Here is a 26,783-nt window from a genome sequence, read left to right on the forward strand (position 1 = left end):
TCGTGAAAAACTTCGCCCGCATCGCCGATCCTCTCACTAATTTTACCAAGGCCGACTCGGAGTTCAAGTGGGAAACGCCACAGGAACACGCTTTCCAGGAGCTTAAACATCGCCTCCAGACGCCTCCGTTACTTTCCCATTTCGACGAATTCGCCGAGACAGAAATACATACTGACGCAAGCAGCGTAGGTCTTGGCGCCGTTCTTGTGCAAAGGGCTGACGGACTTGAAAGGGTTATTAGTTACGCCAGCGGATCGCTATCCAAAGCAGAAGCAAATTATTCCACAACAGAAAAGGAGTGCCTCGCCATCATCTGGGCGACGTCGAAATTTCGCCCCTACCTCTACGGCAGGCCCTTCAAAGTTGTGAGCGACCACCACGCGTTGTGTTGGCTAGCCACCTTGAAGGACCCTTCAGGTCGCCTCGCACGATGGAGCCTGAGACTTCAAGAATATGACATTACTGTTATTTACAAGTCCGGCAAAAAACACTCCGACGCTGACTGTCTCTCTCGTGCGCCTGTTGACCAACCGCTACCCGACGACTGGGATGACGACTACTTCTTGGGAACAATAACTACCGACAACTTCGCTGAACGACAGCGGGCCGACCCGGAACTTAAAGCCATAATAGAAAACCTCGAAGGCAGGGCCACCGAAGTCCCGAAGGTATTCAAGCGCGAACTTGCGTCGTTCTTTCTACGAAACGGTCTTCTACAAAAGAAAAACTTTTCACCGTTTCGAGCTAAGTACCTCCTTGTGGTGCCTTCAGCTCTGCGACCAGAACTCCTGCAGGCCCTGCACGACGATCCGACGGCAGGGCACCTCAGTGTTTCCCGCACGCTCGCGAGGATACAAGAAAGGTACTACTGGCCACGTCTTACCACCGACGTCACTCGTTATGTGAGGACATGCCGGGACTGTCAGCGACGCAAGACACCGCCGACAAGGCCAGGGGGACTTCTGCAGCCAATTGATCCACCTTGCCGACCTTTCCAGCAGATTGGTATGGACCTACTGGGGCCGTTCCCGACGTCGGCTTTCGGAAACAAGTGGATCGTGGTAGCTACCGACTACCTCACCCGCAACGCCGAGACAAAAGCCCTGCAAAAAGGCAGTGCATCCGAGGTAGCTAAGTTTTTCGTCGAAAATATCGTCCTACGTCACGGCGCCCCGGAGGTCCTTATCACCGACAGAGGAACGGCATTCACTGCCGACTTAACTCAAGCGATGTTGGCATACAGCCAAACAAACCACCGCCAGACGACAGCGTACCACCCACAGACCAACGGCCTCACCGAGCGTCTTAACAAGACGATCGCCGACATGCTGTCAATGTACGTCGATGTCGAACACAAGACGTGGGACACCATTCTTCCGTATGTGACCTTCGCATACAACACGGCGGTGCAGGAGACGACGCAGATATCTCCATACAAATTGGTCTACGGAAGGAGCCCGGCAACGACGCTCGATGCCATGTTACCCAACGTCACCGACGAAGAAAACCTCGATGTGAGCGAGTACCTTCAACGCGCCGAAGAAGCCCGACAACTTGCGCGTCTTCGTATCAAGAATCAACAGACGACCGACAGCCACCGTTACAACCTTCGACGACGCTTCGTGGAATACCAGCCCGGTGAACGTGTTTGGGTGTGGACGCCGATACGCCGACGTGGACTAAGTGAAAAGCTTCTGCTACGGTACTTCGGACCGTACAAGGTGGTTCGACGTCTCGGCCCACTTGATTACGAGGTTGTCCCCGACAGCATCACGAACTCTCAACGACGCCGATCGCGACCTGAAGTCGTCCATGTCGCGCGCCTCAAGCCGTTTCATGCACGTTAACAAACTGAAACAGTGTTTTTTTGTATTATTGTTGTATTGTAATTTATTCATTGTACTTTCTTGCATTATTATTGTACCTTCATCTTTAGTTAAAGCATCGGGACGATGCCTTTTTTCAGAGGGGGGCAATGTCACGTTCCATTTCACAAGTTTTTGTTATCGTTCCGAAACACCACACGATTTTTGGCGCAAACCGCGCCTGCAGGTTTCGAGAAGGTTCCGGACTGTAGTAGATCATTTCGATAAGATCACGCCCACTGTGCGAACGGTACAGATTGTTCTGGAACCTACGCCACCGCCAGCGATAACGCTAGAACATTCGACGGCAAGGGTATAAATGCCGACGCGCTTCGCTGCTTGTCAGTTGTTGATCGAAGGCCGACGCTGCGTTCGCCGCTATCAGTCCGAGACTGCTATCTGTGCAAGACTGCTGCTGTAATTAGACTTTCCCTTTACCGGGCACAGGTTCGCCCAAATAAATAGTTAAATCCCAACAAGAAGTTTTCTGTCTTTGCCCACGTCACGACCCCGTGACAATACACAAGCACTAAAATCTTCTGTTAGATATACTTGGAGTAGTGATGATTCTCTTCCTTATATATAAAATAATTCACATATATTCACTTCCCGAAGCTTATACACTCATGGCATCGTTGGGGCTATACAAATGAATGTACACTCAAGGATTATATTGACTGAGTACAAGATTACCGCATCTATGGCTTTACTTCTTGTACTACAAAGAAGGCAAACACAGTTACCATTGCCGACCATGGATGCTGTGATTTTTGGCAGTTAAATGCAGAGTCACGCAGGCACTTTGATTACCATGCTTGTTAAAAACGTCAGCTCAAAATTATTTGCCCACTAACACTACAACAGCCTTTAAGCTAGTGTCATAGTTTGGTATATTCCATGCAAAGTTTAAATAATTTGGAATTCAAGAAAAGGAACTGTTGAATAATGCACTGCTAAAAAGTTAGGCGGCAGGAGCACAGAATGTTGCTACGTATACAATTCAAACTGCTCCTGACATCAAAATATGCTCTTTCTGCTGTCGTAAACCTTGAGCAGGAGAACAGTCGCTGGCAGTACCTTTCTACTTGTTGGTCTTCTGTGTTTTGTTCTTGATACACTGTACATGACCTTGGGGCACTAGATATCTTGTTACTGCTTGAAGCTAGAAAAATACAGATCATTGTTACAACCATGCTACATGGAAGAGTGTACAGTTGTACATGTGTGATCTTATTTACAGATGTCGTACTTTCAGAAGCTGATGACAAGCCTAAATGCATATACAAACAGTGAAGACAGAAAATATATTTTGTTATGATACGATACCAAAAGTACAATGTGATAGATGAAGGCATGAAACTTCTGCCAGGCAGAATGAGCCAGTAAAGTTTTTTCTATTTCAAATTTGTTCTAGGTGCGAGAAGCACACCACAAAAAGTTCACTAAGAAACACAAGTTACATTCCATTACAACACAGCAGCTAATGTTCATAACTTTAAGCTTGTCTAACATAACCTGCTCACCATACCGTGTAGCAAAGCAAATGGGCAGTTTAAAAGGCACAAAGGACTTGTGGATTATGAGTGTGCTTGTTGCTAATTTCTATTATTCCAAACGAAGAAAACCTTTCAAAAATGCACTTCACTAGGGAAAATAATCATACGTAACAAACACAACGGGCTCCTACAAGTGCCACCAACACTCACCATTATTTTTGGTACCACTGTCTTGCCGGATGGATATGCTGTGTCCTACACAGAACACCAAAGGAGCACTCCATGACTTGGCTTGCATGTGTGCTGGCTGTATCGCACTGTTGCTGAACTAGGCTAGCCACAGACAGAGAGATGAGGATCCACGGATTCTAAACACACTGAACGTCACTTTTAGAGATTAACAATGCATAATTAGGTCAGGCACAGTTTGTAGAAAAAAAATATATCACTATGCAATCGTGGTGAACACGTTCGGATGAAACACAACATGCCACAGAACTGAGAGAGAAAAAGTTATATTCAGTAAAAGATGCAGTTACTGGCCCTGTTGTCTGAGGCTTGATCAATAGGTATTTCTTTTCGCAAGTGGTGAACAACCAGGCAATTTTCACCCACTTGCTAATTCCGTCCCGAGCACTTGATTCACAGATTGAGTAACAAGCCCGAGAGCTCAATAAGAAATCAACGTATTTGTGCTCATTCAAAAGCACAAGCTTTTGAGCCTCAGATAATTGAAGTTTTATTCATAAGCTGCAGGCTTTCATCTTTCAACATTCTCATTTATCTCGCAAATAATTTTATGAATGTTGAATGAGAATGATGTGTGATAATACAGGTATCCACTGCATTCAACCATGCCTGGGTTTTCAATTTGTGCGCAGGAAGTGGTGTTCACTTATTCGTATGTATAAATAAAAACTAACCTTGCAGCTAGCCGTTAGGCAGTTTTGTGCCCTCGAAGCCCCTAAGCAGATCGCAGTCCTTCCAGATGAGGCTGCCATGAATGCTTCCAGGCCACAACCAGGTCCGCTGAATGATAACAGTCACAGTAGTGACCTAAAGTTGCACAGTTAGGGAGCACGTGTCCTTCCTATTTTTGTTCAGGTGCTCTAAGTCATGATGAGGATTGATGTGCCAGTGTGTGTTGAATCATGTTCAATCATTGAACATAATTGGACATGAACATGAACTATAGCATAAATTCGCTCGTAGAATTGGCTCGCAGATTACAATATTAGAAAACTGATTGGTGTACGCAAACCAATGAAAATCGGCAATTGGTGATTTCAATTTCAGCGCATTTCATTGAACAATCATTGCCTTTCAGACCTCTTCTCTGAAAGTCAGAGGCTGGTGAGCAACGATTTACTCATGTGCGGCTAGTACGGGTCTCCGAGCATCCAGTACAAGCAATGGAGTTCTGACTGACGTTGTGTTCTTGTTGCTTCACAAAATGCGAATGGCGTTAAGTTTGGTCGGAGAAAGCTATCACTAGTTGTGCTCTGTTTCTCAAGTCCTCTTCTGCGGCAGCTTACTCTAATGAAGGCGGCTTCTCAGAATCAGAATCAAATTTTATTGTTACTATGAAGTAAAGTCATTAGAGACAGTATACAGAAGGAGGTCCCGTAGTCGGCGACTGAATTGGGACCTCCTGTGCATGATGAACATAAAAACAAATAAAACGTAGCTTCGACAGGAAGGGAAAAAGTACAATAATCATAATGATATGGGTGATCAAGCACATTTCATAATATAAAGAAACCATGTAAACACGAGATGTAAAAAGAAAAAGGAAATATATATATATATATATATATATATATATATATATACACATACATACATACACATATATATATATTTACATATATATATACACACATATATATACACACATATATACATGTGTGAGAGCATGCTTTAGGGGCTAGGAGAATGAAGTGCTACGTGTTGTATTGGTTGACAAAGAGCTTTTTTTAATTCTTTTACAAACTAGTGTGGATTCATTACTTTTAAAATGGATGGAAGTGAATTCCATATGGAAAGTGAGCTAAAATGAGCGGTTTGTTTGCCATAGTTAGTCCGGGCTTTTGGTAAGATGAAGTTTTTGTGGTAAGCAAATCTAGTGTTGTTGGTATTGAGAAGTGAGGAAAATGGGATGATGGACATGGGAAATAGCTCATTGATATGCTTGAATAAACATATGACTAGATTATACTTAACCATATCGCGCAGTGTAAGGATATTGTAGCTGTAGAATAGTTGTTTTCAATTGGTGTAATGTGAACTAGAAGTGACTATTTTATTGCTTTGTTTTGAACAGTCTGTAACGGTGCGAGGTGAGCGTTGTAGGTAGTGCACCAGGTAGTTATACAGTAGTTGATGTAAGAATGAATAAATGCGTAGTATAGTGACAAGAGAATGGAACGTGAAAAAAAGGGCGAGACCAAATGAGGATGCGTATACCGTAAGACAGCTTTTTCTTGACATCTAAAATATGAGAGTGGAATTTCAAGTTTCTATCTAGTTTGACGCCCAAGTAAACACAATCATTACTAGCGTGGATCGAATGATTTGGGATACTAATTGTGAGATCCGTTACTAGCGATCGCTGATCTGATGAAAAGAGAATGAATTGGGTTTTTTTGAGGATTGAACTGTAATTTGTTTAGCTTACACCAGTGTACTATATTGGGAAGATCTGTGCTCAGCTTATTTATTAAACAATCTATGCTATTATCGGAACTAAAAATCTGCTGAAGTTCTCTGCGCATATTGTGCGCGTGAATGGCCGCCTAACTTTGATAATTGCTCCTCTGCCCCATTTCTCTTTTTCAACTTCTGTGTTTTTCGAACTGGAAGCTGTGAGCAGTGGTGTTTCTGGGTGAGCTGATTTCCTATATGAAGTCGTTGTTGTCCATCGTGAAGACATCCGACGGTGAGGTCATCTGCGCAGGACTTCTTGTCACGGGTCCCGTTAATCAGGGAGGCGATTGCCGGGCTAATTCTAAGGGCCGAAGCATCGGACCCCCAAGTCGCATCACGAAAGCGTGGACAATTTAGAAGTGGTCCTATTTGGCGCGCCAGTGGACGCCGGCTGTGGCCCAAAGAACAAGTCAGAGCCGAGAGTTGATAAACAGAACAAAATTATACTCTCAATTATGGCAGATCAAAACGATACACAAGTATGCACACTCGACAATAGTCGAATACAATATGTCACCAAACAAACAACGTACTACACAGTACAATCAGCCACACTCGAAACAACGGACACAGACAACAATACACACTACAATGCAGTCGCATGCATCGAACAACCAAGACACTTAAAGACTAAAGAGTTAGAAAACTTATTCAGTCCAAAGTTCTTGGAACAAAAGTCTGAATGATACTCTTCCGAGAATCACTCACTCAATATCCAGCGTTGTTGTCGTTCCGCTGCCCCCAAAGTTCCTGTTCCAGAAAACCTCGCGTCTTCAATTGGCCTCTCTCCAAGCACTAAACTTCTTAGCAGTTAACACGTCGGCTTCCCACATGCAGCTGTTGCCACGCGTCTTCGCTCCCTGGTGGTAGACACACACTCTTGCCTGTAGCACGAGTCTTCACCCCTCAGGTGGAAATCTTCTTCTCCTCCTTTGTCACGGAAGACAAAAGGCTTCGCTCACAAGGCGGAACGTCCTACGCACTCTGGCGTGAAATTCCTTCTCCTGCTTTGTCATTGAGGACAAAACCTTCGCCGATGACACGGTGGAACACCCTACGCACTCTAGCGCATACTTTCTTCTTCTACTGCTTTGTCATTTAGGACAAAACTTTCGCCGACTACACGGCGGAACACCCTACGCACCCTGGCGCCTACTTTCTTCTTCTCGTGATCTCCCATCTCTGCTGCTCGGTTAAATAAATACCTTCCCCGCGAGATTCCAGAAAACTCTCATCATTTCGTCGGTGCGATACGCAGTGAAGGCTGGAGAAAGCGCGAGACGGTTCGAGGGCCGTCCTCGACAGATGAACCAGCCCTGTTTCACCACGCCCCTTTCCATCAAGAACTTTCCAGGGCTTGCTCGGCCGCCGATGTGAGGAGGTTCGTCGGCAAACCTGTGCTTCCGAGAGGGGAGGGACGGCGCACCCGGGGAGCCTTTGGATGTTTATTTTCTTCTTTATCGTTGACCTCGAGGCGTCTCTCTGGCGCTTCGTTGCAAGAATTAGGCGACGCGCCCTTCTTTGAGTGCTCGTTTTGTGACACTTTCTCAGTTGTTTCTTCGTGGGTACAACTGTCTTGTACTATAAGTTTATAGGAGACTGTGACGCTTTTTTGTCTGCAATCTTCACCGCTTGAGTTTATGTGGGGCTGAATACTGAGATAGACGCCAATAATGACAGAAAAAGGCAATTTGCAACAGAATTTACTAGCCTCCAAACTTCAAAACATCAGCACAAGACAATAAAAAAGCGTTTTGTTACGCATTTCACTCTCGCACTGACATCAGATGCCGCTTTAGATCACAGCGCGCATTTTGCAGAGACCTACGGGATGGCTCACCTTGTGGTGGATCGCTGTGCAGCGTTCTGAGCGCCATTTCGCCATTGTTTTCACACTTTGACATTTTAAGATTGAATGTTTTTTGTAGGTGAGCAAGCATAAGAAGTAGTTGATTGTATTTCAGTGATGAGTGGGTGGAGAGAGGGCTATTTGGGATGGTATTAATATTACGTGTCATTTGCCGCGTCGAATCAGTCAAAATTCACGGCCAACGTCATCTCTTCCACGTGAAGCACTACTACCTATAACGAAAATTACTGTGGTTTGCCAATCCAGTGCGAAAACAGTGTGGTTTTTCTATGGAAATTAGATTATAACAGCTTTGTTTTTTGTGCTGGGATTTACAGACCGTTATCGGTGCTTTTCGCGGTTAATTAAAGCAATCAAAACATTACGCCTAACTTCTGTCGTAAGGCTCCTTCAGGAATATGCGAACAGTCTTCCGGAAGAAGCCCTGTGAGCACTCTCACAGTTAGTACGCCTCTGTGTCGTATCGCTACAGTAGTCTTTTAACGATGATTCTGCGCACCGGGAGCACGCTGCAGAGCTGCTGCAAATGCATCGTACATGACCGATCTTCGAACAGTTGAAGCATCGCACAGGTGGAGAAATGAATGGTAGAGCTTGGTGACTAAAATGGCGAACCTTCACGTAGGCACACAACCAGTCGGCTCTGAACGCTAATCTCAGACAGCGTGTGTTGTCAAGGTGGTCGCTGTTGACAATGATGCTGTGTTGACTCACTGGTTTCATTAGTACTGGAAGACTTGCGTTAGAGATTTTGGTGTCCACAGTAAATAGCTTCCGCGATGGTCACATCATTGGCTGGTATGATGGGCTTGTCTGCGACGTTTTCCAGTTGTGTTACTTAACTCAGTGCCCTCAGGTCCAGCACATCAACAAAAATGATGTTTATTCATGTACTTAGCCATACTTTTTATTCTTATTCGGCACAGTCTTTTCAAGATAGTACTAGAGCGCTGGCCATTTCAGAAAACGCAGACTGTCGTTAGCGTTCGTCGGCACGATCAGGATATGATGGGGCCACAACTGGGGTACCATTTTCACGATAGCTGTACATAGCACCAACAATGCGTTAATGATCAATCATTTGGTCTTTCAGAACACGACATGTTAAAGTCGTCTTGCAGGGACTCGTCGCCAGTTGCGGGTTGCATCTCTTTGTAATGACTTCTGCTGGATGTGTTTCCTCGCTTGCTCGATCTAGTGGCCGCAGCCAAAGAATAACCCGATGTCACCTGCTGATGTTGTACATCCATCACCGCAATTCACGGGGCAATGAGCCCTCTAAATGCTGTGAAAAGTCCAGAAAAGCACAGAGCTTGCTTGCTTGTTCCTGTGTTGTGGCTCCTAACGTAATAATGGGGATTAGCAAAAAACCCGGCGGGTATTGTAAACGAGCAGTTAAGGAATACGCAAGGTAAAAAAGAAAGTTGTTTGCTTTGTTAGTTTTTGCAGAGTATAGTAACTTTAACACATGATAAATAAAAAACAAAAAATCACAAGTGCAATTTTTAAACGACCTCTAAATATTCACTATATTTGATTGTTTAGCAGGTATTCATATTGCAGTTTAATAATGAAATGGTAATTTAGGCTGGGTTTGAAAAGAGATCTGGTCAATGACTCAGCAATTTCATACCCATGAGCCACATAGAAATTCACACAGTACATCGCAGATGTGTTTGTAGCTAACTTCCCATAGAGCAGCCCCAAAAGGACAGTATTCAGAGTTCCAATTGAAATTTCTAGTATTTCTATAAAATGTTGAAACATGTGTCCTTTCATTTTCTATATGGCGACATATTAGTGGAAAGTATTTGATAATTTCAGGTTCGTTATAGCTAGAGCACAAAAAGGATAGCACAAGACCAGACCTGTTTAGGCAGAAATTAAGTGGTTGTAAATAACAACGTAATTTTATTACGGAGACTTACATTTGCGCGTGGCCCTCCATTCATTATTTCATGCGAAGTGCAAGTGGGCAAATTCTAAATTTGGTACAGTAATGTTCATTGAAGTCTTAGGATGGAAAAGTTTTCTGACCCTCGCAGCTGCACCATAAGCTCTGAGAGTCATTATTAGCACATTCAAACCATCAAGCGATAATCGTGCGAGTGAATCAGTCATGTCAATAATAAGTATACCGTGGTGACTTAGCGCTCATAACAATCACACTATTTGAGTTCTTGCAGCTATTTGAAGATTTATATGTTTTAGTACGGCTGACCCGGACGAAGATGCTAAGAATAAACGCACGGATAAGAAAGCAGTCGCTATAGCAGCTGTCGAATTGCTTGAAGTTTTCGAAGAGCTATATTAATAGCCGTTAGTACTTCATCAAGCATTGTTGTATAACTTCAGAGGTATATCAAAATTGACTAAGATACTGAGTGAGTGAAAATTCCCACACCTGCTTTTTTGCATCCATAGCCATTACAGTACTAGTTTCCAAATGATACATGTTTTTTAATAAGCATAATGATTACCTTTATGGTGTAATTGTAGGACCGTGGTAAGATTTGATTGCGTGGCAGTTTTTGATTTACTTTCATTTACGAGTGCTTTAACCTAGGAAGGCATGTCAGCCATGACGCTGCATTTACTTGGGCTTGTAGTGTTGCTTTCAGGACACTCAGTGCAAAAGTGTTGGACCAAATTTGTCGTGATCACGCAGACAGTGTGGCGCCCGCATGGCATCCCACGAGTCGCATTGGCACCTAAGACTGCCGAGTGTTTCGAGTTCTGTATAACTCAGGAAAAAGAAGCCAATCCCTACGTGGGCACGAAAAGGGGTGAGAGTAGAAGCGCCATTGTGACAGCCCCCCTAGTTGCCTCACGGCACTGGCAGCCAACGCATCAATGGGCCTCTTCCGTGACTCAGTGTGGCGTGGTCACTCCTCACTTTGGTTTGGCTTTGGCAGAATTGAAGTGAGGCGCCGCCGAGTCTGGAGACGTGCGTGATGAAAGCGTGATGATAGCCACAAACGTTTTCTCCCGGTCCGGTGGCGTACCTCTCAGAAGCGGACGGGCTTGCGACACGTGCAAGCTGCAACCTTGATAAGTCTTGTTACATCGGCTTGTCTTTGTTTTCGCGTTTATACACACAGGACACAAGCGCATATTTGCCCCTTCAACAAGCAGTTGACGTGTTTTCAGAAAAGCTGTTCTTATGGTCGCTTTCTTAAGTGATTATAAAAAAGAAAAGAGAGAAAAGTGAACACCGTAACTCCCTGTGTCTTAGTGCGCCAGCTCAACAGTGGCCCTCAAAAGATAGGTATAAGGAGGGAATAAAAGGATAGGGAGGATTAAAAGTGATAGGAATAGAGATAAGGTCACCCACATACAGAAGTAAATATAAGATGGTGACAAATGGAGACACGATCGAGGGAGTCCAAGGACGGGACACCACTCAGCGAGAGCTTCACCGTGTCAGGAAACGGCGGAGGGCGAGCCAGTCGGCCAGAGCTGCACTGTCGTCGGAGATCGCGGTGGCACAATCGATCAGCACGGAATCCAGTGAGCAAGTCTATGGCCTCAAACCCCAGTATGTGTAGCTCTAAGTCTAGATCACTGTCCACCGCTGAGCTGGTCTTTGCCTCTAAGACTTTTTGTTCATTGTTGTATTTAAATTTTGGCTGTTGTGTTTTCTTTGGGAGGGGGAAGGCGTGAGTCCTCACGTACATGAAGTTCGCATCCTTGGGCGGGTTTTGATTGACCAAGTCTACAGTGCTGTTAGAGGACAAACAGGCGACGATTCACCGCCTTAGGTGTAAGGGCGGAGCCCCGAGGGAATAAGAAAAAGCCGTAGAGGTACGCCAAGCGTTCTGAACCGGGCTTGAGGTGTTTCGCAGTATCGGTTCTGCCGAATCCCGTAAGTTTGCCCTACAAAAGACAGTTGATTTCCAAAGTGTTTTCGTTTTTGGTAACTTTGATGTCTGTTCATATGTATATTTCGTACAGCCTGTAAATACAAGTTTTTCTGAGCCTACCGGAACTTATCCAGCGTTTCTATTTCCTCTTCAAGCGACCAGCAAGTCAAGCGTGCTATTTGCATAGCGGCGGTACGTTTCTTCTCCCACTTTGCAATATCACCTCTGGTAGTGTGCCTCGGGACCCGAGTGGTGAGAGTTGATTTCTACAACATCGCAAACAACCTGACTTTTGCTGTAAATGTTTAGCTTTTCTTGGAAAGATATAATCAAGTCCCATTTGAACATTGCCGACGGGTTTGTCTGACGGACAGTATTCGAATAAATTATTACATAAAGCATTCAGTAGGATTTGAATGAACATTTCAGGCTTAGAAACACGGGACCAATGCTATTTGAAAAAAAATACTGTGTTCGGGAAAAAATAGGAACTCTTGCCTTATTAATGTGGATTTAAAGGATTCTAAATAGGTGTTAACTGCTAAGAGTGTGCAAAGGTGAGCGAAGTTTGTTCCACAAAGATCGCTTCGTTTTCCTCATGCAATTGCCCCAAGAATTTAGCTATGAACTTTTGTCTGCTTTTGTAGCATCTTGTGATTTGCCTTGATACATGTTAGATTGAAATTATGCATAGTCCGAATATTAGGGCTGTTGGTTCGATGAATGTAATTTGATAGAAAGGCAGCCTATGATCTTAAATATGTAGCCCATGGCAAATTCAAGGTGAAGAAATCCGACATAACATTTTTACTTCACTTAAGTGCTCTAGGTGAAGCGAAAAAAAAAGTGTGCACACAAGATTTGTTTGTACACTTATGTGCACACAAACCTTGGTGTACGCACTGAAAATTGTCAATTCCAAAGTTCATGTGTTCGCTATTGCAAGAGGTTAGGTATTCGCTACTGTCATAGGTTTGTGCCTTAGATTTTCCTTTTGTTTTTTTCCTATTGGTAAACTCAACCTTGCAAGGCCGCTCATGATTACGCCCTAAATAGCCTTGGTAGCGATGAAATAAATATCAGAATACTCCTCGCTTGGCTTGTGATTTTAAAATAAGATATTTTATGCTGTGTCAGAATACTTCTCTATGCCGCAAAATTTTAGTGCACAATTTGATTAATTTCAACACTGTGGTTCAGTGAAGTTGGCCATCACTTTAAATAAGTAAAATGTGTCGTGGACTTTTGCTTTAAAGTAACGTTAGTGGCCAGCTGATGAAAATGCACTATCATGATTATAACATTTCGGATTACATAAATACTTCCTAGAGCGAATTGGTTTATTGCCCGATATGTCTAGATACAACTGATGCTTTTCTAAAACCAGCACTACCGAATGTTGCATGGGTAAGATTGATAGAACATTGTGAATCTAAGATGGCTTTATCTGATTCCGAATCTGTGGCAGAATGAGTTTGGCTCAATAGGACTTTTTAAAGCTATGTGTTTGCACTATCATTATTCGTGCGGGTTTTCAAGGCGTCACTTTACAAATTCCAGTTGTGTCGATCCACAATAAATATCTCGAAGAGTCAACACGAGACAATTTACCAGCTTTATTTTCTTTGTTAAAGCCAACCTTACGAAAAACAATTGTAGACAATTTAGCCAACAACGGCATAGGAGACTTCGTTTGCATATTTTTTATCTGTATTGGAGTAACTGTCATCAATTCGAAGGTATTCATATGCATAATCATGTTTATGAGTGTCCTACTAGACACACAACACCCATAAGCGGCTATTGAGTGCTGTATGCCAGCTTCAATTGCAACTTTACTTCAAGTACAACATTGAACTTTCTTTATATAACGCTTTCAATTTTTGTGGTATGACAGCAACCAATCGATCGCAAAAACTTACGGTGTTTATATGATAACATTGCATGCAAGAAGTAGATGCTGAGTTTTTGCAAAACTGATTAGGCTGCAGGTATGGTGTGTTTCTTCATTCTTACTACAAAGCTTTATACAAGACGACATGCATCGGTGGTCGCTAAATGAAAGTTTATACATTAAATAAACGTAAGCATGAACTAAAGTACAACAAGCATGAAGTTTAGGCATTACTTCTACTGGTGTAAACGAGACAATGCACTTTAGCTCGATTGAGTGAACTTCATTGCTTCATCGTGCAGTATTTATTTATATATTTCATTAAAATTGAAATGCACTCACCATTTACTGGTGGCTCGAAGGCTACAACTATGCACGTTTTTCTTGCAAGAAGAACATTGTACTCTTTTTTGAGGTCAAACGGTGGGTCTTTCTTGGTGGTTGGATTGTTTGCTGCGAGAATTGCGACAAAAAGCACCCTCCTTACATTAAAATGAGTTTCGAAAGAACGAAATAATATTTTTTATGATTAATAATATCAGGACAAACAATAATATAAATACACATAAAATAAAATACCAGATGTTCATTACACCACAGCTCCACGAATCATTTGAGAAAATCACTGCTGGCATAGAATAGACATATAGTGTGCGAACGGTGATTTTCAACAATTACAACTATCAGTCTTTTGTGCCACGAAACAAACTTAGTCTCTAGTTCAAATATTTGAATACTTGGCGCGGCATTATCTTATCGACACAGTTTACAAATTCATTCATTCCTCTCGAACAATTGCCTGCTTGAAACGACCCTACTATACATCACACAGGCTTCGTAATCAATATAGTTTTTCGCTCATTTACGAATAAAGATGTGCATTCAATTGCCAGGCTCTTCCATGTGGTGTCCATTGTTGTAACTCCATGTCAGATCGCATAGCATGTCTGTAAAACACTAATTGGTTTTTGACAGATTCACCAGTCATCTGGCCAAAAAAGAGCAAACAAATCTGCCAATATAGAAGTAAGCCATATGTGTTTTAATAACCTTTTTTTAATTCACCACCCCAGAACACCGTTGTGTCGCTGTTTTGTTTTTTTCTTCGTTTTTTTGCGAATCAGAAAAGTGTATAAAATATCAAGCTTGTTTGACTACATTAAAATGTTCATCATACCTCTCCTGAATATTTCCCTGTTATATGTTTTACCTTTGCTGGTGTAGTGATTTCGTTTTACCAGTGCTGCCTGTCACAAAGGAGAGCTCAGAAAAGCACACGCCACTTACTTTTGGCAATGGTGACGATACGAGGCGCCAGAGAAAATTGTTAAGGTCAACGCTAAAGACAAAAAAACAAGCATGTAAACACTCTCTCGGCTTGCTGTTTCTCTCCCTCGGTAGCGTAGTTTTGCCGGCCAATGTCCTCACATCAGCCGCCGGTAAACCCATGAAAAAAGTTCGAAGGAAAGGGGTGTGGTGATGCAGAGTTGCGTATCGTGTCACAGACGGCTCTCGAAACGTCTCGCCCTTTTCCCGACCAAGGTTGTGCATCGGGTCGACGAAACAATTAAAATTTTCAGGAATCTAGCATGAAAGGTATTTATGCGAGCAGCAGGAATGGAAATCAGGAGATGAATACAGTTTACGCCATCGTGCGTAAGGAGGAGATGAAGACAGTTTACGCCAGTCTGCATAGGCCGGAGATGAACAAAGTTTTGCGCAAATGTGCACACGCGTTTTACACTTAGTTTGGGTGAAGGCTTTTGTCGTCAGTGACAAAGAAGGTAATGAAGATTGTTTTCGCCTGAAGGGTGAAGGCTGGGTATACCAGCAGAAGATTAGTGTGAGTCTACCGCAGCAGAGCGAAGACGCGCTCTGCAATCGCAACGGGTGAGAAGCTTACGTGTTTCCGGCGAAGACGTTTGGTGCTTGAGAGGTGGATATTTGAAGATGAGCGTTCCTGTAAGAGAAACTTTGGGGGCAGTGGATCGACAACAGTGCTGGACTTTGAGTGAGTCTTTCGTAGGGAAAGAAACATTCAATTTTGATCCAAGAACTTTGAACTGAATAAGTGGCTTGGTTATTTGATGCATGTAATTGCACTGTAGCGCCTATTGTTGTTTGTGTCAGTTGTTTCGAGTGTATCTCATTTTACTGTGTATTTTATTGTAAGATTGGTAAAATATTGTACTGAATTATTGCGAGTGGCATATCTGTGTATTGTTTGACCTGCCATATTTGAGAATATAACTTTGTTTTGTTTATCAACTCTCAGCTCAGAATCGTGCTTTGTACCACAGCCGGTGTCTGGTGGCGCGCCAAATAGGACCCATTCTCAATTGTCCGTGTTTTCGTGGTGTAGTTTGGCGGGCCAGTTCTTCGGCCCTTGTAATTAGCCCGGCGATCGCCTCCCTGACTAACGGGACCTGTAACAATCATTTTGACGTCCGCGACAGGATCTTTTTGGTGTACAGAGTGCCCAAAGTAGTGAGAAAGAGCCTCGAGTTGTTGATAGTGCCATTGGAACGATTTTCGTATGCTTCTTAGTGTTCTCATTAACGAGTGTGCAGAGAGTGTTTCGAAAGACTAAGTTAGGCAAATATCTTGAGCACGTGGCTAGAATTTTATTTAAAAGGCACCATGGATCTAGAGAAGTTAGTAGCTCTTGGTAAGAAGATGGGTCTTTCTGGCGCCGAAATACAGAAATCGGTGAGCGAGAAGGAGAAAGAGGCGGTGGGGAGAGAATTTTTGGCAGCTGAGAGGGCCAAGAAAGAAAAAGCAGCTCAGTTGGAGAGAGACGGGCTGGAAGCTGAGATGGCGAAAGAAGAATGAGAAGCGGAGATGGCTGAAAGGGATCGGCAGCAGGCGCACAAGACGGAACTCGAGCGGCTCCGTTTGCAACAGCGAAGTGAAACTCCAGTCGAGGCTGGAGTATAAAGCAGCGAATGCGAAGATTATTGCTGTTGCCTGAACCCAAGCAAGCTGCTCGTAGCATTTGACGAAAGGAAGGACTACCTTGACGCGTACCTTCACAGACTTGAGACAATTGCAAGGAGCCAGAATTGACCGGAACCTCAATTGGCAACTGCTTTCAATAATATATTGAGTGGCGGAGCGCGCAGCGTGTACGGGAGGATGACGCCGACCGATGCAGCCAACTCCACAAAGGTGAAAGCTGCTTTACTGAAGCGATTTAGAGTTACTGTCAAAGATTTCCGGAGCAGACTTCACACAGGAAAATCAGCTGATGGTGAGATGGCTACACAGTACACCGCTCGACTGCACCACTATTTTGACGGATGAATGAAACTTTCAGGCATTCGCAGGAGTATGATCGGCTTAGAGAGCTCCTTATTAGAGAACGATTTCACTCTAGTTGTCAACCGAGCTGATCGCTGTACTTTATTTATTTACCTTAAGAGCCTCTAGGGCATTACATAAGGGGGTTTGATACAGTAATCAGTGACTAGAGCAATTCTTTAACAAGAAAAGGAGACAAGAAAACAAGGAAACATGCGCAGGCTACACAGTCCGTCAACCAAGATAAGCAAAAAATAACACAGCAAGGTTTTCACAAGCGACCACATTTAAAAAGGTGCACGACACGCTATACAGCAATGCCTAAGATTGTCCAATAGGTTCAAGAAACGCAAATAATGCATACTGGAAAGATGATTGCTGTGTATGCGTTACAATGCTGGCAGGCAGAGCGTTCCATTCGGTTATCGCTAAGACAAGGGGTGAGTATTGGTGTTTTTTCGTGCGAGAAAATATAGGTTTAATTTTATGATCATGGTCAACGCGTGCGGAAATGTACAAAGTCGGGTAATTGAACGTATGGCGGAATGGCAAATCACTGTGGTATAATTTGTGAAAGAAAGATAAGTAAAAATATTTCCTGCGCATGGCAAGAGGGGGAGATTCAATTTTTCCTAAAGAATGACACACTTTCATAGCGGGAATAACATGACATAATAAATCGTGCGAATTTGTTTTGGACAGTTTCGAGCGCATCAGTAAGGGTTGCTGTGTGGGGGTGCCATAATACGGAAGCATATTCTAGGGTTGGCTGGATAACAGCATTGTATGCGTGAAGTTTGGTGTCTTTGTTTGCAAGTTTCGGGCGGCGCTTAAGAAGACCAAGTTTCTGTAGTGCTTTCGCGGTAATGTATTCTACGTGGCTTGTCCATGTTTTATCAAAGTGGAATAAAATACCTAGATACCTAATAGATGGAAGTGTCTGAATTACGAAGTTGTTTATTACATACTCATTGGGCGAAGGATGTGCAACAGATGAAAAGCGTAGGTGTTTGGTTTTGTCTACATTTATTTCAATTTGCCATAAATGGCACCATTCTGATAATTTTGTCAAGTCGGACTGCAAGATGTTTACGTCGTTTGGTTCGGTTGTTTTCTTATAAATTACGCAATTGTCTGCAAATAGGCGCAGTGAAGAGTTATTATTGGATCCGATATCATTATTATAGACTTGAAATACCAGAGGGCCTAGTACGGATCCCTGGCATACCCCGGATTTGACGCATCTGGGAGTAGAGATAACGTTAAGTTTAACTGACTGCACCCTGTTAGTAAGAAAACCACTTATCCACTGGGTTGTTTTATCGTCTAGCTGTAAATTACAGATTTTAGTCATCAATCTTTTGTGTTGCACGCGGTCAAACGCTTTAACAAAATCTATAAAAGTATCGTCAGTGTGGTGGGAGTTATTCAGAGAATCGTTACGGTCAGTTACCATTTCGAACAGCTGTGTTTCGAACGAGTGGTTTTTGCGGAAACCATGTTGGTTATCTATTAGCAAGTTATTTTTATTGAGGTGAGATACGATGTGCGTAAACAGAATATGCTCGAGTATTTTGCACGGAATAGAAGTAAGAGAGATTGGCCGGTAATAATTAGCACATGATTTTAACCCAGATTTGAATATAGGTACAACTAATGCTGACTTTCAATCATCTGGAAAGCAACCTGTGTTCTGTAACTGTTGAAATATTAGTTTCAATAGGTACGATGATTTTTGAGTGGTTAATTTCAGAAGTTTGGAGCTAATGCCATCGGGCCATGGACTCGTCTTGTACTCAAGTCGTTCACTGGCACGTGCTACGCAATTTTCGGTGATTTCTACAGGGAGGCAGATATCATGAATGACGGTCTCTGGTAGGTCGAGGGAATATAATGGAAGCTCATTTGAAAATACCGATGCAAACAGATCGCTGAATATTTTCGCAGTTTCCTCAGCTGACGGAGAATCGCCATGCTCACCGTCTGGCAAGGTTGGAGAATCAGTGTTTTAGGGTTTACCACTTGCCAGAAATTTTTAGAGTCACTCTTGAGGAGTTTAGGCAGTGTGCAATTGAAAAATTTATGTTTGGCTTCTTTATTGATGGCTTCGGTTTTTCTCGATACATTCCTATAGTTATCCGAGTCTACTTGAAAGTGAGGAGAGCTAAGTCACTTGGAGACATACTTGAATTGGCTGCCCAATTCTTGGAACACACGGTGGCACAAACATGGCCAAGGTTAAGAAGCAATTGAAGCAGAGAATAGAATTGTCGGTTCCATTAAGGATGAAGCATGGGACATTCGCGTGGCAAGCAGATGTCCTGCAACAAAGCCTTGATGTTACTGCAGCTGCTTCGCTAGTGGAACCAGTCTCCATAAAGGGACACTGAACCCAACTATTAGGTCGACATTGATGGTGGTCCAGAAACATCGCAGCGTAACTTTCTTGCCAAACCAGGGCCTATTCTGAAATAAAATCACGTTTTAGCGCTTCCGCATCGGATTAGCGCACTTAAAGTTACGCGCCTCAAAAAGAGGACTGACCGGATCGTCTCACGTCCCTGTTGCTGTGAACAATGTTGCCCGGGTTTACTGCGCTAGAAGGAGCCGACCGAGGGCAGCGGGAGCCACAGCAGGAACAACGGCCATTGATCAATCTCCCACCATAGAAATGCGTTGTTTCAAACGCGTTCTTTCAAAGGCGCCCCGCTAGATGGCCCCACCTTTTCCATGTAACCACGCACAAATTCAATTTTTTAACCACTCGCGCCACTCCCCATAGTAACGTCTGGCACTCCTTTTTTCCATGAATCTAACAGAAACAAACAAGCGCCATTTTATTGCGTCACTTGATACACGGAAGGTTCTTTATTTAGTGAAGTTAGATCGCTCACTAGTGAATAAGTATAGGCGGTTTATCTGATCTCATCGGAATCATTTTGGAAATTTCCTACTGCAGCGCTTTTGTTCTTGTGCATTTACCCTAATTTCTTGGTAAGCAGCGTGCCGTTGATGATAATATTGTCTTTTGAGATGCCATATATTGAGCTTTAACTCCGACGTAAATTGTTATTTTACTTTAGTGTCCCTAAAGTAAAAGTGTTGTGTTAGACTGGTCTTACGACGAAAACGAGGCCATTCGGTGATTTGTAGACCTGATTGGTAGGTCATAAAACTACGTCAAACAAGGCCGAGATAGTGCAGCCATCACCGCCAAAACACACAAACAGATCCAAAAATGAACAACCATATCAATCTAACAGAAAACATATCGTGATTTTCCAGAGGCGTTGATCAAGCAAACAGCAAACGCTGGATAATGTTCTGCCATCTGTGAGGCAATGTGAGACCCTTTATGATCTCTGAAATTATTCAGCTGCGGCGTGTTTCTTAGAGGCCAAGCAATTATTGCTTTAAATCAAAAACCTGTATGCACCATTCGCGCGCGCGCTCGCGCGTGTGTGTGTCTGTGTGTGTGGGCCATTTTTCAGGCATTGCGATCAACGTGTCTCGACTACACCAGAGCGCCGTTCTAGCAGAGGGAAGTGGCCACACTGCACAGTCACTGCATACAATTGATTCGTCGTGTTTCTGCACACGTGCATTTGTGTGTGTGTGTGCCTGTAACAAAACACAATATAAGTATGCACTTAGCGGTTTAAGGCTGCACTAGGTGCCAAATTTTGTATTTGCGTCCAACTTTTAAAGTCGCAGCTTAAGTGTCCCCCAATTTATAATAACACTTCGTCGTGTTATCCGCATCCCCCTTATGTCATGCCAGCCACTCACCTACTCTCTGGGCGAGTCGCCCAGCCGGAACTTCGGTTGACCTCGTTCGTTCGTTCACCGGCCCGAGAAAACAGTAGCCGGAACAACCACCCGGCACCTGGTCCCTGGGACAGTCACCAAGTAGAACTCCCGCACAACCACGACCACTGATTGACCACGAACCCGACCGTTGGAAAATGCCGAAATCGCGTGTCTTCTCCTCACGACGCGAGCTCTCTTTGTATTCTTCGTTCCCGCCTCACGTCACATATGCGCAGTCAGAAGTGCACTGTACCACCGCTGGACACTTTCAGTTTCGCTTTCTCTCTCGCGCACCACATATTATCACACCACCCCCTTAATCAACAAGGTTCTTTAAAAACAACTATTCTAGCACAATCGCGTGGGTAAACATTGACTCCCTACATGTTAAGGTCATTACACAGTGCGTTTTTTAGTGTTCTCGTAGACAATGTAACAGGCCCGTAACCTTTTACACATGTCAGTTTCATGACTACTGTATCAGTGAGCCCATATCAACTAGTTCAAAACTTTGACAGTGGTTTTAAAAGCCACATGGCCAGCCGAACGACACTTAAGGCAAACGACCACATTGTCGTTGCTTGCTGCAAAGACGGACGCCTCGTTTTGTGTGCTGGCGGTCTTCGTAATTTTTGAGCGTGTTTATATGGAAAATCTTGTGCTTTCCCCTATTGAAAATTTTGGGTTGGTTGATGCTGGAATCGTTGGTGGATATGTTGGAACAAATACTAGATGTGGTGGAGATATTAGTGAATATAGTGGAAACTATAGTGCGCGTAGTGGCTGATGATGGCGAGAGTGGAAAAAATGATGGCAGATGGTAGTGGTGGTGGCAAGCCAATGATGTTGACGGTGGAAAATGCCGGCTGATAGCGCCTAGAGTAGAAAAAATGGTGGCAGATAATGGTGGTGGTGCCGAGCCAATGGTGTTGAAGGTGGAAAATGCCATGTGAAGGTGGGGATGCGAAACGTGTTTGGTGAGGCTTAGGGAGCAAGGTTGACGAAGGTGGCTTTATGGAAGCTTGTTGAAGGTGGTGACATGATGAAAAATCACATGGCAATATGCGAAATCACTTCTTTGCAGTGTTTCATTCTTGACAGTGCCGAGATATATGCTTACGTCAAAAGAAACCAACGCGGCTTCCTACGCTTTCAAGCAGGTTATTTTTTTATTCCGGTGGTGTCAACAGCGCTTCGATTTTTGTGGAGCGTAGAAAATGCGGCCGTGAATATTTTTACATTTTGCGCGTGCACCTACATCAGTTTGACATCTACCATGTGCTTCTTTGTTGTTATATTTAGAAGACAAGAGGTGTCACTGTGAACAGTCACAATAAATCTTTTACATCGCTGCGCAGTTGTCAAGAAATAAATGAGCTCTAGTTCGTAATTACCCCTTTCATTGTTACAGCAGAACACAGCGGTCACTTGATGTCGCCACACTAGAAACGCAAATTGCTTTACACATACTTTAAGGTAACAAATTGCGTGCGTGCGTGCATAAACTTTCACTTTTGACATGCATCGAGACGAGTCCCAGCGAATTTGAATTTCACGCAACTTCCATTCACATTCACCGACGCCCCTACGGGGTCTCTGCGTCGGAGCGAGCAATATTACAACACAAAGTCGGCAAAATGCTTGCAAAAACATTAACAAGCCTTCATACAGCCCCTGGGCTTCTCCAGTCATCCTTGTTAAAACGAAGGAGAAAACATGGCACTTTTGCGTTGATTACTGTCACCTCCACAAAATTGCAAAAAAGACGTTTATCCTTTACCTGGCATCGACGACACCCTCGACTGCCTGTATGTGCTACCTATTTTTCAACTATTGACCTTTTGTCCGGCTACTGAAATGCACCAACTGGCAAATATCCGTCGACGAAATAATCCGCGAGAAGACTGCATTCATCCCTCCTGATGACCTATATCAGTTTAAGGTGATGCCCATTGGTCTCTGCAATGCGCCAGCCACATTTCAAAGAATGATGGACTCATTGCTTCAAGAGCTGAAATAGTCCACCTGCTTGTGTTACTTTCACGATGTTAATGTCTTTTCACCCGCATTTGTCTCGCATCTCGATCGTTTGTCAGCTATTCTGGACGTTTCTTGTCGAGAAGGACTCCAACCTAACGTATGCAAGTGCCACTTCACTCATCATATTTTCGTGCTCGGTCACCTTGTCGATGCCCAAAGCGTGCGTCCAGACCCACAAGAAATTCACGCATTCACGACCTTTCCCGTTCCGAGGACCACAAATGATGTCCGCATTTTTGTAGAGTGGTGCTCATATTTCAGACGCTTTGTTAAAGACTTTGCGACGATTTCACGCCCCCTAACAGACCTCTTGAAGAAAGACGCCTCGTTTATCTGGGGCCATGACCAAGCGTCATCGTTTTCGCAACTAACAACACTGTTTACAACGCCACACTGTTTATAACACTGCTTACTTTGATTCATTAGCCCCAACCGAGGTTCACATGGACGCCAGGGGACCCGGCATAGGAGCTGTGCTATTGCAGCAACAATGGGGACATCACCGTGTTATAGCCTACGCAAGTCGACTGCTATCTCCAGCCAAGCGCAACTATTCCATCACGGAGCACGATTGCATGCCCTTGTATGGGCAGTCACCAAATTTCATCCACACCTCTACGGGTGCTCATTCCGTGTTGTCACAGATCATCACGTGCTCTGCTGGCTAGCCTCCCTGAAGTACCCCACAGGACGTCTCGCTCGTTGGGCCCTACGCCTTCAAGAATACACGTTCTCTGTAATGTATAAAACAGGGCGATAACATTAGGATGCGGATTATTTATCCCGCTACCCTGTTGATGAAGCTACCGGTACTGACGCTATCACGGACGTTTTTTCGGTGTCGCAGCTGTTGAACATAGGCGAAGAGTAACGTCGGGATGCTTTTTTACGAGCCATCATTGACAAACTAGGGTCAACTTCTCGCGACCCGTCCCTACGAATGTTTTTGGTGAAACACGGGATCCTACATTGCCGTAACCTTGATTCCTTCAGATCAGACTTACTTCCTGTCATCCCAGCTCACCGGCCTTCCACTGTCCTGCATCAACTTCATAACGCTCCTATGACGAGCAATTTGGGTGTTTCTCACGCATACGATCGGGTACGACGCCGGTTTTATTTTTTTGGCCTGGACTTTCCCGCTCTGTTCGATGCTATGTCACTGCTTGTGAGCCCTGTCATCGTCGCAAAACGCCGTCTGCCCTCCCGGCCGACTACCTTCAGCAGATCGACGTTCCCACTGAACCTTTCTTTCAAGTTGGTCTCAACCTGTTGGACTCTTTTCAACTCTCCACAACCGGAAATAAATAGATTGCTGTTGCCACAGACTACGCGACACGGTATGCAATCACACAAGAACTCCCGACCAGTTGCGCTACCGACATTGCAGACTTTTTGCTGTACAACATAATATTAGTGAATGGTGCTCCCCACCAACTTCTCACTGACCATGGCCGCACAATCTTATCAACTCTAGTTCATAAAATCCTGAGGTCTTGCCATACCAAGCACAAATTTACTATTTCGTACCATCCCCAATCAAATGGCCTCACGGAGCACCTTAACAGGACGCTAACCGATATGCTAGCCAAATACGTTGTGCCAGATCACCAAGATTGGGACATTTATCTGCCGTAATTGACGTTCGCCTACAAGTCATCTCGTCACAACACTGCCGGCTAATCGTCCTTCTAATCTCCTATATGGCCGGGACCCAACTCTACCCTTAGACACTTCGCTACCTGCAGCCACTGAATATGCCGGGAAAGCCATTGCCCGCGCTGACCACGCGCGCCAAGTCGCCCGTAATCGTTACAGGCTTCACAGTAGCACCAACAACAGCTTTACGATTCTCACCATAGGGACGTGCACTTTTTGCCCGGGTTCTCTCGTGCTCCTCTGGTCACCTACTCGACATGTGGGACTGTCTGAAAAACTGTTGTCGCCCTACACTGGACCACTCCGTATTGTTCGCCAAGTGACAGACCTCACATACGAGATTGTTCAATTTGATCCAACAAAGTCATCGTCATCTCCGAGCGACACCGTTCACGTGGCTCGGCTAAAGCCCTATTACCCTCCTTCGACACCATCTGCGAAGACTTGGCACCGGCACGTTGCTTCTATCGCCAGGGGTTATGATATATACCAGCCGCTAAACACGGCTACATGAAAGAGGAGGACGAAGGGAGTTTTCGTTGATGCTGCACTGGCGCCATCTTGCTGGTCGAGTTCTGTGAAATTGTAAATGAATTAATAAAGAAGTTACTCGTAACGATATTATGACGGTGGCACGTATAACTCCAGCAATTGTATATGATAGTGCTTTCACACATGGACTGTGCAGCGGTATCATGTTTGGCAGAATGTTGGAAAAGTAACTGTGATGCTTCTCTATGGGCCTCATTGAATTTATGAGTGCTAGTAGTACCGTGCGAAACTCAAAACACGCATGCGTACGAAGTAGGTTGACAGCGAAAAAATTCATTTCTTGTGTACAGTCTAGCGTATTCTACAAAGCAGGGCTATTAAGGAAAGCAAAGCTCCTTGAAATCATGACAAATTGGTAGTACAAAACAACACGAAACACACACAGAAGTGTGGGGAACATCGCGCGAGTGCCCGGCAAAATAAAAAAAAGAAATTTATCTGTACTGACGTCATTTTGTGTCAATAAAACAAAAGAACAAACGTCACTCTTGAAATGTTTGCATCACTCGTATGTAATGTAATCGCACGTGACTAGATGCGGCCGGCTAGGCTTGGCGTGCGCATGCGCGCGTGCAGGATTTCGTGGTTGAGGATAAACTGGAACACTGTAGGACAAACTTTGCTCCTTTGGTGCTTGCCGGGAGAGGGCGCAACGGGTAAAGCACCCAAAAGGGAGAAAGTGACTGCCTCAGAGGAGAAACAGAGCTTTTTTGCTCCTTTCTCGCTTCCCTATTTTTTAGAATGTAGGAGTGACAATCTAACCTCGAAAAGCCAGGCTGAGGTTAAAAAAACCTGGAGCGAAACTGGAGTTAAGCGATTAGCAGCGATAAATACAGTATTTTTATCTCTGTGCACCGAGGTGATTGTTCGCGCACATCGTCTTGGCACGTTTGCATCTGTCAAATGCCTCCCCATAATAGCCAAATATTGCAAATATAAGACCAGAGAAAAAGTTTGTCACTTTGCAACCAGCTGAAACAAAGCAACATTTAAGTGACATAATATTCTTGCCGCAGTACAAGTACTTCACGCAAAAACCTAATCAAAAACCTTATCAAAACAACTACCCTAACCACCCGCAATTCAAATTGCACTATACCAAACTGCTCAACAACAGCAAATGTTTCAACTACCACTCTGAGCTTGATCGCCTTGAAACAATATGCTCGTGTGGCAGCCGAATAAGTTCTGAAGACTTGACTAGGCGAATTGCCTCATTGTATAAAGAAGGTAGAGGAAGTGGCATATCATCACATCGACAATCGAATGACATAGCTGTACTCTCGGCTAACACCAGAAGTGTTCTCCTAATTGTTGTGCTCTGTCAATATATATGTGAAATAAGTAGCGTTAACTGAAAGTGGCTTTCAGCGTCAACGATAGACATGGAAATGTTTCATGAGGCAAACAAACTTATGGTCTATTGCTGCGACCCCGCTGAGCATAGAGAAGGGGGCATGCTTTTCGTGGTCTCGAATGACATGCCACCATCACCAATCCAAGTGGACAGTTCACTAGAGATAATATGAGCTCTACACACATTGGGTAACTGCAAGCTGGTTTTACGTGTATGCTACTGATAACCTTCCTCTCCATGAACATTATTAATGGGGCCCTGAAACACTTTCTCAGGTAACCATGGAATGAATTCACCCAGATAGCATACTGCCTCATGAAATCAACGACACACAAATTTTAGGAATCCTTCCGGTTCGAGCGAAGTTACGC

General features: G+C 44.1%; 1 protein-coding gene across 3 annotated transcripts in view; it reads right to left on the bottom strand.

Annotated features, from left to right (window-relative positions):
* Window positions 1–26,783, bottom strand: part of LOC142767101 (uncharacterized) — a 278,526-nt gene that overhangs the window by 42,889 nt on the left and 208,854 nt on the right. For all 3 annotated transcript variants that reach the window (XM_075868332.1, XM_075868329.1, XM_075868330.1), the window contains one exon: window positions 14,037–14,147. In XM_075868332.1, the coding sequence (XP_075724447.1) occupies window positions 14,037–14,147 (111 nt within the window). The remainder of the gene's footprint in view (window positions 1–14,036; window positions 14,148–26,783) is intronic.

The sequence above is a fragment of the Rhipicephalus microplus genome, chromosome 7 (assembly GCF_043290135.1).
Source record: "Rhipicephalus microplus isolate Deutch F79 chromosome 7, USDA_Rmic, whole genome shotgun sequence".
Lineage (NCBI taxonomy): Eukaryota > Metazoa > Arthropoda > Arachnida > Ixodida > Ixodidae > Rhipicephalus > Rhipicephalus microplus.